Source organism: Brienomyrus brachyistius, chromosome 10 (genome assembly GCF_023856365.1).
Source record: "Brienomyrus brachyistius isolate T26 chromosome 10, BBRACH_0.4, whole genome shotgun sequence".
In the NCBI taxonomy this organism is placed as follows: domain Eukaryota; kingdom Metazoa; phylum Chordata; class Actinopteri; order Osteoglossiformes; family Mormyridae; genus Brienomyrus; species Brienomyrus brachyistius.
Genome location: NC_064542.1, coordinates 29,386,941 through 29,404,992, shown reverse-complemented (window position 1 = coordinate 29,404,992; position 18,052 = coordinate 29,386,941). Strand labels below are relative to the sequence as shown.

At 52.7% G+C, this 18,052-nt stretch overlaps 1 protein-coding gene across 1 annotated transcript in view; it reads right to left on the bottom strand.

The window, feature by feature from the left end:
• Window positions 1-18,052, bottom strand: part of diaph2 (diaphanous-related formin 2) — a 251,640-nt gene that overhangs the window by 170,238 nt on the left and 63,350 nt on the right. The window contains 1 exon segment of the mRNA XM_049027740.1: window positions 10,061-10,200. Within this exon segment, the coding sequence (XP_048883697.1) occupies window positions 10,061-10,200 (140 nt within the window).

Below are 18,052 nucleotides of genomic sequence, written 5' to 3'. Positions count from 1 at the left end.
CGTGCCTCGAGTTTCGTTCAATTAGCGCCGAGGCACCAGGCGCTGAACGCTATGCAGACGATCGATAAAATGACAAAGCTAGGAGGACCGCCGTTAAACCTAAAATGAAACGAGAGAGCTGGCAAAAGGCGGGGCTCCGTCACGCGACGTGGCCGTCCCCACGCGCGACTCAGACACGCCCACGAGACGCGCCGCAGAGCAGAGATGTTCTCCTGCAGCTAATTTTACTGATGATTTAAGGCGCTACGTGTGGAATCTCCACGCGCTGCACAGGCAGCGTGTACCGCTTTGGTTGTCCCTGCCGCTTGATTTGTCTTCATTAGCTCTATACCCCAGGATCTTCATCGCAGGAGTGGGGGTACAGCACTGTGGCGGGGGCCATAAATCCCTCCATTTCTTCTATTGCCGCTCTCTGTGCTCCTACCGCAACCTCGATAACATCCCGCTTTCATCTAAAGTCGTCCAAGAAGATGCAGTTAAGCTGCGGGCAAGCTGCCCCGACACTGGAAGCTGCAGGCGCCAAGGTGACCCCTCTGAGAAGCAGCTTGTGACCTTCACAGGTTTTAAAGATGACTAATTGCCCGCTAATGTGCTTTCAAGATGACCAACCAACCACCTAGCACCTTCAAGACAACCTTGCCTGCTTTCAGGAATTCCATAAATACATCATACAAGTTCAAAAAGTCAAAAGTTAGGTTGAGCGTGGAGTTCAGACGGCTGCCGCCCAGTGTGTTCGGTGTTGAAGCAGCACGAGGCGATGACCGCTGCCGGTAAGAGAGGAGAGGAGTCTGGTGAGAGTGGGCCAGCCCTCCGCGGGCATCAAACAAGGGGGCGGGGGAGGGTGATGGCCCCGTGAACCGGGCCAGCGCCCCGCAAATGACACCGGCGCTGTGCCATCAGCGTCCCTCCGTGCTGTCAGGGGAAAGCGAGACGCATGGAGCAATTTCGCGGGCAATGGTGCCCTAACTCAATGACAGCTCTGTAAGCTCCAGCCGAACTACCGCCGCTATATTAAAGTCATTTGTATTGACAATCAGTGTCAGCAAGTGCCGTTGATTAGGCGTGATGTATACGAGCCCACAGCTGGGGGGGGGGGGGCGGGCAAATACAGCAGCCCTCGGGCCGCCAAGAAAGGCGGCGGGAATCACCGACGTCAAAGGATTGGCCGCATCGTCGCTCAACAGTCATTACCAGGCAACCAAACCTAATTTGCAACTTATTAGCATTTGCTGTACAGTACATTATAATGATCAGCTTTGTTAATAAAACAAAAGAGCATAATGCTAAGAATGTACAACTGCCTGCTGCGAGCTTAACGCTCTCTGCCAACCCCCCCCCCATATGTGCCCGCTAGCAGAGGCTTATCATGTACAAACAGTTATGCTGGGAAACCCAAACAACACAAATTAAATCATGCCAATCAGCAGCACGAAGACAAAAACGTGGCACCGCTGAGCCCAACGAGGGTCGGACTAGTGTTTCTGGCTTAACCACACTAGCGGCTGGCCAGTCGGCACCGAGCTCAGGACAGTGTGGGTGGTTCAGCGAGTATGCACACACACACACACCGACGTGGCACACTGTGACACACCCACACACTGGCGTCACACACTCAACTACTGCCAAATGGTATGATTTCGGGGGGGGCTACAGTTAATTGAAGACTCCCAAGAGAGTCAGTATGAGCTTTTATCACCAAAAGGTTTCACCCTGGGAGCGAACGCAGGACAGTTGCACCGGGGGGGTTGGGGTCCTCGAGCCGAAAACAAACCAGTAGGAACAAGGAGGGGAAGGCGAGTGGGCAGACCTCCCTCCCTCTGCCTATCTCTCTACTACTCTCTCTCCCAGCCATCAAGTTTCAGATCATGGCAGGCTTCCAGATCCTTCATCCTCGAAGTTCGCCAAGGTGGGGGCAGATGGGGGGGGGGGGGGGGGGTCGTTCATGAAAAATTAACGAGGGTAATACTGCATCTAAGTGCCGCCACCTGCGTTATTGTGTTACGCTACGATTACGCGCATTCCGCAGGCGAGGAGCTAAGTCGCTCTTTCCAGGACACGGTACTTTTGCCCGGCTGATGAAACTTTGCTGTGCGTTTCCCCGGCGGCCTCTGTGAGGGGCTGCAGTGCCCTTACGGCGGGGGGACGCGCTGCTACGCCGCACAGATGGCTGATTCACAGAGATGTGGGCTTGCACAAACACAGACGAAGACACAAGACACGCACACACAGACACCTGCGCAAGCACACGCAAATGCACACACACACACACACACACACGTGCACACACAGGTACACGTGCACGCGACATGTGCACGCAAATGCACACCCAGACACACACACACATAGGCTCAGAGGCACGCAGACACACATGCAGACACACAGCAAGAAATAAAACAAAAATAACACAGATTTCTACAGATAACCCACCATCAGCTTTTGTTTCTCATGTTGTACTTGCTAAACATTCGTTAACATTATCCTACTAATAGCAATGATAGCTAAACAGCAGTAATAATAATGACAACAACAATAGCTCTGTCAGATACATGATTTCTGAGTTATGTGATTATATGCTGTTGCCCCTAGAGCTAAGAAAAAACCCACACAGCATGAACCACTTGTCATTCACAGAGAAAACAGGCCCAGTATTTCCCACAATGCAGTGGTGCTCGCCTGAAAGCCCCAGGGAGCTGCAAGTCCAACCACGATATAGAGCAGAACGTCACACCCGCACACCCACCTGCCTCACACCCCCCCCCCCCCCCCCACTGATCCTTACTTGCTGCACGCTGCACAGTCTCACTGGCCGATGGCCTGCTGTGACCCACCCCGTAATCCTCCCGCAGCAGCCCCCCCACCAAGGGCCAAATTACTAACAGGACACGCAGGATTCGGGCCAAGTGACACGCCGTGGCCCTGACCTTTACCAGATCTTCGCAGCGTGGCGATACAAGTCCCGCCCCCTGAGACCAGCAAACCCCAGTATAGAAGACTGACCAGGAGAGGTCACAGGATGATAGGCAGCTGACCAATGGCTGAGAGAAAGAAAACGGAGACCGAGCTTATAGTGGCTGTGCATAGCCGAAATGCTGATGACAAACAGCTAGGGGGCGCTCCGAACCGGGTCTGTGTGACTGACCACGCACAAAAATCTCCCCCTTCACTGTGATCCACCAGCAGCAGATCAGTCCAGGTACAAGCTGAGGTCTGCAGTTAACTCATCCCCCACCCCCCCAGACCCCCGCAGCTCCGAGGGCACTCATCGCCGGTATGAGTCAGGCGGCGATCGCCCCAACGAGCGGCTGACCCGAAACGGAGAAGGACGGCCAAAGCCCCGCAGAGACGAGCCGACTTCAGCACCGCTGATGTGGGAAAGGTGAGGTCATGCCTAGTGACGGCCAATCACCCGCAGCTGCAGGGCGAACTTGAGCATGCCCACCCCTCCCGTGAGGGCACCGTGAGCCTGGCTGGACAGAGGAAGAGAATGGCTCTGATTTCCTGGAGCCGGAGGGGAGGAGGGAGGCAGAGATGTTGGTGTATAAAAGCTGGGAAGTAAAAGGGGAATCTGTGACAAAAAAGGGGGGGGGGTGGGTGGGTGCTGCTGGTTGGCTGCCTCTCACGGTCCCCAGACATTCCCAATCGGACCCCCCCACTGGGAGAAAAACACCCCTGAAATTTCTAATTATCTCCAAAACTGTGCAAGCCCCCTGGTGCTCATCGAACTAATTGGATAGAAAAGGCCCCCCCCCAGGAGCCGGTGGGAGATTGTTCCAAAATTGCTGCAAACGGTGATTGATCGGCTCGCAGTTTAAGGCGGTAAAGTACCAGGCCACATGTTTGCCAGCTTGTGGGGGGGGGGGGGCTTGTAAATCAGAACAGAAGCAACCCCCCCCCCCACCAATACAACTTCATATCTGTAATACAGCTTCAACGACAGACATGGTCTTAGAGTCACAGACTTTTGGCTTATCCCACCTTTCCCCCTCTGGTGGCCATATGCTGGGACTGCAGCCACATGAGCAAGTGCAGCAGTTAGGATGCCGGTCCGGCCAGCGGGTTGCTTCCTGCTGATCTTTCAGGACAGCCAGACAGGCTGGCTAATGGACTGTGAACCGAGATTCCGCGGAGCGCATGACGGATAGAGAGATCCCTGTCACCCCTGAGCACCAAAGTGGAGCCCAGCAGTGTGTCGGAATGCAGAAATCCCACGTGGGCCCGGTCGCAGCACGTCACCCGACTCTCATGGCCGACTGTCATGGCATCACTGCGGCCTCACTGCGGCCTCACTGCACTCAGGCAAATTCGGCAAGCAGGCCTCTCTAAATGGGTTTTCTGCTTAGCAGCAGTCCAACCGCACCAAAAAAAAAATAAATCTGCAATTACACCCACACACCTTGCACAAATAAATGCATAATGATTAATAAGAGGCAGAAATGCTGGTGCTCGCAAGGCCCGGGACACATTGGTTATCACGCGGCGGAATGCCAATTTACCCCCGCTCCCACCGAGCGCTATTTCTCTCCGGATTGACGGGGCTCGGAACAGATATGTAAGATTATCTGTGTCTGCTGGACATTGGGGCAAGATACACCATGGAAACAAACATGGTAGGGGGGGAGGTGGAGGGTGCATTGAGAAGTGGAGTCATTAATGCTGCATTCAGAGAGTGGCAGCCTAACCACCACTGTCGCCATGGTTTCCACTACAGATGCACATATGAAAAAAATGGGATTTTACCTTACCAAATTAGTGGGTACCTAAAAGCGCTAGCTAGTAGGTAACTGTTAGCCCTTAAAGCACAAGTTAGCGGGTTCCCATTGTTAGCCCCTAAAAAGCGAGTTAGCAGGTACTTGTTCGCCCTTAAAACATGTTAACAGGTGCCTGTTAGCCCTTAAAGCACAAGTGAGCGGGGTTCCCGTTGTTAGCCCCAAAAAAAGCGAGGTAGCAGGTACCTGTTAGCCCTTAAAGTCAGAGTTAGCAGGTACCTGTTAGCCCTTAAAGTCAGAGTTAGCAGGTACCTGTTAGCTCTTAAAGCGCATCACCAGGTGTTCTCACGTTATTTCTACCACGGATAACAGGCACTTAAATAAGACAACTGCTGGAAAATAATAATCATAAACATTTTCGTCAAACACAGTCATAGCTTGAAAATAATACAAATTTTTCTAATTAGAAAAATGTCCCTGAAAGCACGGAGCTATGTGTGAGTCGCCCCGGCGGTTCAATGTGGAGATTATTTTATAGCTTTAACAACTTGCCTCCTTCTCCTTGACAAGTGCAGGTGTCGGCTGGAGCCAGGGGCACCGTCGGCTTTCTAATGACATTTGCAGTCTGGAGACGAGTTTTTTTATTTTTTTATTTTTTCCCCAGCACAGCACTAGAAAAAAAAATGACCCCAGCCTTGAGCCTCAAATTTCGTTTCACTCCGTCACCACGACAACAGACCCGATTCATTTCATGGAGTGACAGGAGTAGTTCTGATAACTCTGCTCCCATGTCTATGTGCCACTCGCCACCCTCTCTGACCCCCCCAATCACTGCCTCTCCTACCCGATCCTCAGTTTTGGAGAATTAAGAGCAAAACATCAGGTCAGGGCTCCTGGCACATTTCAGTGCAATTTCTTGCGTATCCAACTTTCTACTTTAAAAAGCAGGACTCTATGATACATCAACGCCAGCTGAGTGACGATAATGGGTGACGGACAGGGGCGACAGTCTGTACAGCGTGGGAGGGGCTAAGAAAGGAGGGGCTAAGAAATTTCCGACATAGTACATCACCACTGCGGGGGTTCCCCCTATCTGTTGGACATCATCTCAGCATCGATGCACCTAGTGTGTCCCACAGCAAAATGCACTACAAGGTGTTCACCTGAAAAGACTGCTCCCCCTCCTGGCCTGGAAAGCGACGTCTGTCTAAACAGACATGCCAAATAGTCACATGAGAGTCATGTGACAGTCACACCTGCAGCCTCCTGAGATTCACACCAAAGCCAGAAACCACATCAAGCACCATAAATTACAGCTTCGAGACCCATGCCACACCCTCGTGAGCAGCCTTCGCGATTAGGAAACGATAGTGAAGGCGTCACTGGTCAGGAACCAGACATGTTTTCGATGCCAATGAGCCGAATCCTGCCATGCTTTCTGTGTACGCCGGAAGGGTAGAAATTTTAAAAGAGAGAGAAGCTCAGCCTGTGCATGTCTGTCAAGTACGAGGAAGGAATTTACCGAAGCAAAGAGAGATGGTCTTATCCAAGGTCAATGGAGCGGACCTGCACTAATCTCCAGTATAATAAGACATTCAGTGGCGACGTGATCCTCAGTCCGCGGCAGACATCTGAAGTAATCTCCATGTGCCTGCAGAAAGGTGCTCTCCAAGATAGCTCAGGCAAAGGGCGGCCTTTGTCTTACAAGATCGCTGGTACGAGGGCGAGGACTCGGGAGGGCGAGGGCAAAACGTGAGTCAGGAGAACATGGGGATGGGGGGGGGGGGGGGGGGCGCAAACGGTCATAATAGAAGCAAATAAATGAAAGAGAAAAGAAAGATATGAGATGGGGACAATCACTGGCAGGGGGGAGGGGTTACTGCACGGTCACCGTCCAAATGACCACACCCACCCCAAAGCTGGACATATGCCTCCCCTTCCTGGGTGGCAAAGAAGGGCTGAGGACAGGAGTAAGGCGAGTTTTCCATAATCGGATTGATTGTCCATTTCGGCTGCCTCTCCAGCACCCAACACTCGTGGAAAAGATAGGACTGGCACTGAATGGGCATCACGCTGATCCCAACTCGGCATCAAGACTTGAGAATGACCCCATAAGCCCATCACGGGGACATGAGCAGAGCGCCGGATAAGCCCTCAGAACCAAAAACCCCGGGCCAGCACCGTTTCTGGCCGGCTTCCCACGAGGCCGACCGCACCAAGGCCTGAGTATCCAGCTAAATCTACCGGGGAGGGGGGGGACATGGCGGCCTCATGGCCGGTAAGAGCCTGAGGGAGGGAAAGTTCAGAGGCAGCAAGTTCAATTTGGGATGATTCAGCCCAGGGATGGAGGGCTGACAGGAGAAGAAGGGGAGTCGCTGGCGGGATTTGGCAGACAGGAGCCGTAAGACGGCGGCTTAGCAGGAAGGCACTCCTAAGCCGGCACCTCCGGCACGCACATGCACGCGGGGGGCTGTCAGGCCGAGCCGAGCGCCCTTTATCCTCTCTGCAAGGGTATTGATGAGGAATCCGGGCAGGTAAGGGGGTTATATCCTGCCTGGGGCGGCCACAGAAAGCACGGAGACGATGGTGAGCAGGTAAGTCAGAGCAGCAGGATCCACCCTGAAAAAGCTCCGCATGTGTGTGTGCGTGTGTGTGTGTGGGTAGATAACAGAAAGTTCCAGGCTATTTCCTCCACACAGCGGCCGCCACCGTTTCATTCCATCCATTTTCCGCGTCCAGGAGAGAGAGAGAGCACTGCATATGAGCGACATCAAATTTCTTCAATGATTACCTGCAAGTGGGAAAAAAATATGATTGACCCCTCCACTCCCCCCCCCCCCCCCCCGAGACCACACTTAATGTGAGTCAACAAACCAGAACAGAGGTGCAGCGAGAGAACCAGCGACAGAACCGTCAGAGCCGGCGTCGCTAAATGGAGAGGAAAGGAAAAATGGGGAGTTAAGAAGGGACACGGGGGAAATGATCAAGCTGTTTCTGCAGAAGCGAAGCCCAAAGCCCACCTCTGACACCCCCGACAGAGCCATTTGAACTCCACTGGGTTGCTCCAGGCACACCTACGTGGGAGCCATGCCTAGTGTCCCACACCTGGAGTCCCTCTCCCTGCATCCCAGGCCTGGCGTCCCTCTCCCTGTATCCCAGGCCTGGCGTCCCTCTCCCTGTATCCCAGGCCTGGCGTCCCTCTCCCTGTATCCCAGGCCTGGCGTCCCTCTCCCTGTATCCCACGCCTGGCGTCCCTTTCCCTGGTTCTCATGTCTGGTGTCCCTCTCCCTGTATCTCACGTCTGGCGTCCCTCTCCCTCCCAGGTCTGGCGTCCCTCTCCCTGTATCCCACGCCTGGCGTCCCTTTCCCTGGTTCTCACGTCTGGTGTCCCCCTCCCTGTATCTCATATCTGGCGTCCCTCTCCCTCCCAGGCCTGGCGTCCCTCTCCCTGTATCTCACATCTGGCGTCCCTCTCCCTGTATCTCACGTCTGGCGTCCCTCTCCCTGTATCCCAGGACTTGCGTCCCTCTCCCTGTATCCCACGCCTGGCGTCCCTTTCCCTGGTTCTCATGTCTGGTGTCCCTCTCCCTGTATCTCACGTCTGGCGTCCCTCTCCCTCCCAGGCCTGGCGTCCCTCTCCCTGTATCTCACGCCTGGCGTCCCTCTCCCTGGTTATCATGTCTGGTGTCCCTCTCCCTGTATCTCACGCCTGGTGCCCCTCTCCCTTAATTCCACACCAGGGTTTCCACACACAGTTTCTCACACCCAGTGTCCCACATTCCCTGTACCACAACTGATTTCCCAAGCCTAGTGTCTCAGGCTCAGTGTCCCACACCCCAAACAAACCCTCGAAGCAACATGCAATTTCCCAGCTCAGTGGCTCACGCCCAGTACCTCAAGCCCAGTGTTCACAGTGTCCCGGTATCTCTCGCTCAAAATCTGGCACCTGGTGCCCCACGCCCGGTGTCCCTCGCTCCATATCTCAGACCCGGTGCCCCACACCCGGTGTCCCTCGCTCCGTATCTCAGACCCGGTGCCCCACGCCCGGTGTCCCTCGCTCCGTATCTCAGACCCGGTGCCCCACGCCCGGTGTCCCTCGCTCCGTATCTCAGACCCGGTGCCCCACGCCCGGTGTCCCTCGCTCCGTATCTCAGGCCCGGTGCCCCACGCCCGGTGTCCCTCGCTCCGTATCTCAGACCCAGTGATGCACACCCGGTGTCCCTCGCTCCGTATCTCAGACCCGGTGCCCCACACCCGGTGTCCCTCGCTCCGTATCTCAGACCCGGTGCCCCACGCCCGGTGTCCCTCGCTCCGTATCTCAGACCCGGTGCCCCACGCCCGGTGTCCCTCGCTCCGTATCTCAGACCCAGTGCCCCACGCCCGGTGTCCCTCGCTCCGTATCTCAGACCCGGTGCCCCACGCCCGGTGTCCCTCGCTCCGTATCTCAGACCCGGTGCCCCACGCCCGGTGTCCCTCGCTCCGTATCTCAGACCCGGTGCCCCACGCCCGGTGTCCCTCGCTCCATATCTCAGACCCGGTGCCCCACGCCCGGTGTCCCTCGCTCCGTATCTCAGACCCAGTGATGCACACCCGGTTTTCCTCGCTCAGTGTCCCATACCTCAAGGAACATACGGTTTGGTGGAACGCGGATTCCAGTCGGTCCTACGTTTTGCAGACATGACCAGCAGGACAAGTCCATCTGCTGCCCTGAAGCCGATTCAGAAATGCAAATGCCAACATTTTGTCTGCTGAGTTCTGCACAAAAAAGCATTGCTGACAGATAATCTGTGCGACCTTTAATGATCAAACCTCCCATCCCAAAAAATCCCATCCTTGATTTGTAAGAGATAAAGCTGCCAGAAGGAGCACGCCATTGTAGAAATGGTAGGCAATAGCAAAGGATTGTGGGTGAGCAATTCCTGTCATCAGATCCACTGAAGCACTGGGGTGGAACCAGCGTTCTGTGCTGCCCCCTACTGAGCAATTCAGCCTCAACAGCTTGGATATATGCATATAATAAACACGGTCAAGATAAAAGAAAATCTGAGAAAGCAACAAAATTGATTAGGGCTCGCTGTACCTGTTACACAAAGCTGAAGTCTCTCCCCATTTTTTATAATTTACCAAGCATGGTTCGAATATGCAACAGCGTGTTCCTGTTTGTTCCTTATTAATCAGCTGAAAACGATGACAAAATAAAGGTCACATTACCATGCAGACACGGGAAATTCTCTGCGTGTTCTGATCCGTGTGTCACGTGTTTAACCAGTGAGCAGACTTGGGAGAGGTGCCGCTCCCCTACCCCCTGGTCACTGGGGCAGGCACTTGGAAGGAAGAGGCCGAAAGGGACGTACCTGACGGGGTTGCTGGTGAGAGACACACGTAGGGACTCCAGGCAGTTGAAGAGCTTGTCATCGGCGATGCCGGATCGCAGCTCGTGGACGTACTCCTGCGACGACAGTGTGCACTCGTGCTTGCTGTTCCTCAGGCCGCCCTGCGGGGTACAGCAGAGGGTCTCAGAGATTGAGGAACGAGCACATGAAATGAGAAGTGGCCGCCGGTCAACCTCGACCTTCTCGGGCGGGAAGGGGGGGGGAACGGGGGGAGGGGGGGGCTCATCGCACTTTGGCACAGATTTGGCGACACTGTCCCTGCAGGCATCTGGATAAACACCTTCCTGCCATCAGGACCCCAATTCTTCATAACTGAGATCTGCCTCCATCCCATCGCCCCCCAGGCAGCTTCATTAACACCTGGCTGATAGGAAAGGTGTGTACCGTGAGAACCCACCATGCCGCTGAGAGGGGCACATCTGATCGAGAAGACCCCTAGGAGGGACGCCCCACATGTTCCCCCACACATCGTTCTCTCTCGCTGTCTATCTCCACCCCCCTCCCTCCCTCCAGCACAGACATCGAGGGCGCATTAAACCCATTAGGACACCTCTTCTTTACTGTAACCCAGACCATCCTCTCTCTCTTTCTTCACATGCAGTCTTTGAACCCCGGCCCCCTCCCCCCCCCCCCCCAGATTCCTTGCACACCACAAATACACGCTTAACACCTCACAGTGCGCCATTCTGCTGGACCTCAGCCTGCGCTTTGTGGGTTTTTTTTTTTTTTTTTACACTGAATTAATTATTCTTTCCCTTATGGAACAAAGGCAGAACAGCCAAGCTCCCAATTTGTTGTGCTTTGCTCAGCCTACGGTCGACGAGGGCAAGGAGAGGTCACGACCCGCTGTGGTGTGTCACAGAATGGGGCCCTGTAGCGCAGGACAGGGGCCCGGATGAGCCCGGGGGCCCGCAAAACTTCAGCCGAGCGTCTGCCGAGGCCGCGGACCAGGGGAACCCAAAGGCAGCTTTACACGTCATTATAAGCTACGTTTGAAGCCCAAGACGCTTTTCTCCCCTACAGAATTCAATTTTCCACAATGGACCCATGAAGCAGGGACATACCCCGGACAGCCCAAACAGGCCGCATACACCCGACCCCCCCACACATACAGCCGGCACACAAACCAAATGTCACAGGTCTTGGGCCGCCCCACACTTGTTGCAGAAATAATAGGTGGCGAGATTCAGATTCAGTTCTCCAGAAACTGCCAAAGACTCATCTGCTGCCTCGTGGGGTGCCACTGACGCCCCCCTGCCGCGAACAGACGAGTTCCTGCCTTTAGCTGGCCTCAGCACACGGAACCGTTTGCCCAGGTTTTCGTGGAGAAATGCGCTTTGCTATCCCATCAGCCCCTGCTGCCTCTCCCACTCCTCTGGAGATCCATCGCTTTCTCTTTCAGCCCAACAGCAGACAGTCACACTCCATTGATTTTTTTCCGAGGATGTGTGATTTTCATGCATGCCCCACCCCCCATGAAACACGCCTTGGGGTAGGAGTTTGATCTGCACCCTCCTTCAAAAGGGCCTCATGGTGAGTGAGGTCGGGGTCTGTGAAACTCCTCCCTGTGAAAAGCTTTGTGTTATTTTTTTTCCATTTTCACAAGTAACCTCACATTCACAAAGGAAGTGGGAAACAGTCCTGACTATGAAATAAATAAAATACAGGCTAATAGTAAATAACTAAAAAAGACAAACCGTGTGCTTTGTGAGATTTATATTAAAGAGTCATTTATCCAGGTCAAATCAAGCAGGTATTAAAATGCTGTCCTTATTGCTCAGGATCAGCCTGTTCTATACTCAGAATAACATGGTATCGACCCAGTTAACCAACCCTGAGGAGGGTCATGTGACCTGAGCCGCTGGTCATGTGACCTGCCCGTTTCCCATCATTTTTCCATTAGACTCAGCTGAAAATATATCAGGCGTATAACCTTTGCTACAGGAAAAGGACACACTCCGTCTAACCAGCTAACACGGGGGCCTCTTTTCTTCTGGTCGTCTTAAATAATAAATCCGGGGGGAGGGGGGGGCACTCAGTTATTCTGTTCACAGTTATGCTGCTTCTGGGTTTACCGAGCTCTGACCTTTAGATGTGGGACGTAGCGCGACCGCGCTCCCCCCCCCCCCAATGTAAATCGATCCTGAGGAGCAATATCAATATCAAGTACCAATCTTGTGGCTAGAGACATTCACTAAGTTTCCTTCCAAAAGGACCTTGCTGGGGAGGGGGGGGGGGGGTAGTGGTCTCCTGCAGCCACAGTGTTTCCAACCACTCAGACCACGACTTTGTGTGTCTACGAACAGTCACTGCGCTAAATATTAAAGAAGCGTATTTCTTAGGAGACGCTGAAGCCTCGTGTCTGACTAATCAGCTAGCTTCGGAGTAGGGCGCCAAAAACGACAAGGCCACCCCCTGTCTCTCCACCCACACGGGCAACCCCGGGGCTCACTGCTACCCCACCCCAGAGTCACTGCAGGTGTGAGTCACTGGAGCAGTAAGAGGATAATCAGCAAGTGAGGGACATAGCTTTTAGCATGGCGAACATCGTCAGCGTAATCCATCGCGCCGTGAAGCCGGAGCGTGGAAACAATCCCACTAAATTATGGTCTGTAAAATACGTGTAACTTTAATCTAGCTAATCAGAAACGTTAGTGGCAACATTACCACGATCTTTCGCGTGTCATTTTCATGGAGAAATTAGGGATCATTCTGAATAATAACCGTTCCAATGAGGAACATCATTATTATATTCATATCAACGTTAATATTGTTATTGCCGTTGCTCCATCTGTAGACGCAGTGTCTCAGCTCTCTGTCAGCTTAAGGGAGCCAGAGGAACTCAGGGAAAATACAGTGGAATCACAGAATATTTCAGAGTCGCACAGAGCATCCTTACGTAATAGTGGCATGAAACATATTAACATCCCGCTCTCTAAATAAATGCCAAATGGTGGTGGGGGAGGGGAAAATGGAAGAATAATGAAAATTTTAATTAGTTCTTCTCTGTATGTGATTAATGAAAATGACTAGAACGCCACACTGATTTTTTGAAAGGGAGGACTGATACAATCTTAGCAATTAGCGCACATCGAGCAGTATCAAAGCCAAACGGCTCACATCTTTAATTCCTTAATTTCCCGCTCATTAGAGGTTGAATGACAGGCTTACAAAGGGGGGGAGGGTATCTGTGACAAGCCCCGCCCCAACATACACAGAAATACAAGCACACAAGGGAGCAAACTTGAACATACATATGCAGCTCTACGAAAAAAAGTAAAAAAAACAAAACACAACCTGGATGAGCTGACGGTTGACTGGACTAGGCGCCCCCTGCTGGCAAGGAGAGACCAGTGCATATAGGGGTCTCCTACAGCACAGTGCCGATCTAAGGCTGCAAAGCAGCGGCAAATAGATTCACACCAACGTCAATTTCATATATCTTATTGCAAGAGGCAGAGGTGACCCTGAGGTCATCGCCCTACAATACAAGAACCCCCACCCCACACGCCCGTCCGCTGGCCCCACATTAACCATTTATCCCTCTTGCAGTCCAATCCAATCCTGCAGCCGCTTTCACACGTGGTGAAATACGCACGGCTGCAAATCGCTATGGCGACATGAATTTTAAAAGTACATCCCGGAGTCGGATATCACAGCCTGCCGCTGTATGTCACGCCATCACCCAGCATCACTCACATCTCCGTGGAAACGCAGATTACGGTTACTTTATTCATGTCAGACCACCCCCCTGCCACCCCCAACCACTCTGAGGAGGACACTCTGGGTCCTTCATCGTGCAGCGCCTGGTTATACATGCAGACCGAGCACCTCGCTCTAGGGGACAAGAGCAGAACCCTCCCGGATCTGGGACCGTGACCACCTGTTCTCCACATTTCGTGCTGCTAACCTCATTGCGGGCGGCTAATCGAATGGGCCATGAAAGGCGACAGAATGTAAACGGTGCCCTGGCCAGGTTCACGCCCAGCCCCCTCCCGAGATCTTGTGCCTGGCACTGGCCGCCCAGCTCAGCCCTCCGCTCAGCCCGGGAGACGGATCCCGGACTTTTAAGTGCATTATTTATTCATAACCTTGTTTTCTGTGGGAGGAATGGGGGTGAGAGAGATATATTGTGTTTCCATAAATGAGTTTCTGGGCCTTTCAAGTCAGAAGAAAAGAGATTACAAAACAATCACGACCTCGTACTCAGGACCATGAAACAAAGGCTGGGGAGGAGCAAGATTACCGGGTCATTTTCACCAGAAAATACATCCCCTTCCCTTTATTATCTAAGATAGTCAATTCTCAGAGAGAGAGAGAGCAGAAATGACATTCATTTTGAATGTGTGATAACAGAGTGATTCCCAACATTGTATTTCTTCATTTTCTACAATGTGATCACATTTGTCTTTCACAACATATCTCCATAATCTCCGACAAGCGAAAATAATCTTCCATTAATATTCTTCATTTAAATACAAAAGTGTTATTTTTGCAGCCCTGGGAAGCTGATTATCTGCATTTGTGCGTTCAGCTTTTATCATATAAAATCACTGATGGGGCTTAATTCAAGAGCACAATGCACACGGCGTGCAGACTTCCAAAAAGGAGATTATAATTACACAGCGAATAATTACAATATGGCCCATAATTGCAGATGCCCAAAGAAGCCATTTTTAAAAAGGGCATCGTTCCGAAAATCTTTTTCAGTTATTTGAAATTCTGCTGAACTGCTTTTGAAATGGAAGTTTCATGTGGCAGGTCAGGCACAAGGGGCTGGAGTCGGCGAGCCTTTAAGAGGAGCAGAGCCGCTGGGACGCCCTCAGCACGCGCGAGGCTGTGACATCACACCCCTTCCTGCTCTTAAGACAGACGTCTTAAGACAGGTGCGTCGGAAGCAGCCCACTTCCTGGCACGAGGACACGGTTGGCCGAAGCACAGAGCATGTGTGTTGTCCCTCCCCCCCCCCCCCCCCCCGGATGGCCATCATAACAGGACGGCCCCCTGCTGCTGCAGGTTCACCCCGGTTCATGGTTTCGGGCGCTCTGCACTGGAACACGGGTACGCGTCCCCCCCCCAGGGGAGAGACGAGGCAGCCTCAAGTAGGGGGGGGGGGGAGTTTCTGCCAGCTCATCTCTTCCTCCCTGAAGTGTCTTTAACCTGCCGATGACCCCCTATGGCGTGGCGAGCAAGCAAAAGGCAGCCAGCGGAGTCCTGCCACTGTAACACGACTACCACACCGCCCCCTGCTGTCTCCACTACAGAGGTGCACTGTTATACATCTGTTGGCTGCAACGTGGCATTGTGGTACAATGGTACATTCAGATCCACGACAGGCAGACCAAGGTCACCACTTATCCTTTGATCGAGGCCCTTAACCCCAGGTGCTCCAGAAAAACTGCCTGACCTGCTCTATGATCCTCACCTGTATGTCGATTTGGACAGAAGCATCTGTTAAAGAAATAAACGTAATCGATTTGGAAATAGGTCTGGAGTAGGTGCATCGACCGCTGCCCCCTGGCTGTGGTATTATAGCACCGGGTCACCTCCCCCACAAAGGCAGAGGAGTGTGCAAGACTCTCTCTACCTACCGCAGAAGCACCCCTGCCCCAAAATGAATCTGCAGGCCGACCCACAGTCCCCAGCAAGCCCTCCTTACGCACTGTAGTGTTACAACCCCACCTAGACGCCTTTGATCCAAGTTTATGAAAATATCAATAAAAGATTATTTCAGCCACAGAAAGCCTAACAGTGTGAAATTCATGGAAAGTTAAGGGAGCAAAATAAGAAACCTGCTCAAAACAACCCGAGGCTGTTTACCGATAAATAAAACCGGAGCATCAGGCTCCACGGCATGGGCAATTAATATATTAATAAATGATTTGCACATCAAAGATACCCCCCCCCCCCCACCCACAAAGTGGTCTGTGATGCACGAAAAGATGCCGGCCTTGGTACAAGCGGCTGTACAAAGGCACGTCGCCGGGGGAGGGGGGTGGCCCTCGGCCCCAGCGAGAAAGACCAGGCTATCGTCTTCATCGCGGCCGTCGTTTTCCTCAGCGTTACCATGGCGACCCCCGGTTCAAGTTGGGTTAGTTACAGAGAGTTGACTCGCATGCACGACACAAATCTCAGGAAAGAACAGAAAGAGTGTCACTAAATTACCTGTAAATAATTAACGCCCAATTAGACAGTGCAAGATGCTACCACGAATCGAAACACTCTGAGAATAAGTCAGAGGGATGCAGCCTCCCGCCCCCCCCTCGCCCCCCCCCCTCCCAACGAGACTAACAGAAAAACAGGCAGGAGGTCAGGCCCCATCCTGGGTGCAGCAGGGATGTAGACGACAGCCACACACCCTGGGGCCACACACCCCCCACCCAATCTATTCTCCCGCTAAACGGCTCTGAGAAGCAACTTTCAGGAGATTCAAGCCCGGCAGCGGATGGCCAAAGAAGGGTCCGCTAGCAGGAGTAATCTTAAGCCGTGAAATCCGCACCGTGAGAAGGCATGGAATCGGCAGCGGCGGGATCCCTACACCTCCCAGGGAACTTCGCTTCGGGTCCTGCTGCAAAAGCAATCAATAGTTTTTAAGTGAACATCTAAGCAGCTTCGTAACACCGGCAAGGAGCCGGAGAGCTATCTCACGCCTCATTCCAGGGTGTCATGTTCTATGCGATTCCGGCATACGCTTGAAACATCTCACACCAAAGTCTTTTTTTTCCCCCACAGAAAACCATATAACTAATGATTTCCCATCATTGTTTTCCCTGCACATCCGCCCAACCTTGGTTACGCACCTGAAAAGGTATGAAAATGACCACTTGGGCCATGTAGCACAGCTTGCAAAGTTCACGGCCAACTTGAAAGCAGACATAAGAGATGAGGTCCCACCCCACGAGAGCTAACATCAATCCAAGGTCGGGAGAGCTCTTTGATTTCGGAGCACAGATTTCCACACGCGGAAACTGTCCCTCCCTGTTAATAGCCAATTACGTGGGAACCAGACGGACAGGAATTGGACGACGGGCCCAGAAGCCAGCCACCAAAATCCTGCCGCCCACATAGTGCACGTGGCCCTGAAGATTCTGGAAAAACTCGACGGGGGTCAATGAGGTGAAATTGGTGTTTCATCCACAGAGAGTCTGCGGCGATCGCATGACTGCGGGAACAAAGCGCTGTTGCCATGACAGCCACCGCGATTTAAGCGGATCTATCGGCCTCCTAATGCCCCGTTATCAGACCAAAAGACCAAGTTGGTGCAAAGAATCCCCTGGAGCACATGCCTTTCTCATAGCGCCTTAAAAGGTCGTCTATGGACACTGGAGGTAGCACTTACAGTTCGGATTCCATGGTTACAGCCAGCTTCACGTATGACAAAGTACAGCTTCTATTTCCATATGTATGTTCAAGGACATCTCAAGTACACAACGGCGGTGGCACAGAGTGGTCCGATTCCAGCCATCTTCATGCCGGCCAGAACCAGCTCTAGATGGCGCTACAGCCGTCGCCGCACCCTCTCCTGACAGCCCAAGCAATTAATGTACTCGTTGTCACTGGGATCTTCATCGCGGAGCCCTGTTTTGGCCGACCGTCTGCCAAGGTCAGGCAATTAGCAAAAGGCCACGGTCCAGGACGGCTTTTGGGCACCCTGGCGATGAGTGACCAACAGGAGGCAGCACAGCGTCCAGCAAAGGGTCGCCGTGTCCTTAAAGGCGCGACAGGCAGCCTCGGTCACTCACACGCTCTGACAAGCCACCCAGCCCCATTTTTACAGCGGCCATTTCTGACAGCACTGAAGTATGCTAATGTGACACACTACGTCAAATTTTTATATATTAATATATTTTAACCTAAATTATGCATAAATATAGTTTAATTTATAAATACAAACATCAATCCTTCCAATTCTTTTTTAGAGAATCTAATGTTAATAGTTATATTTAAGCCGAT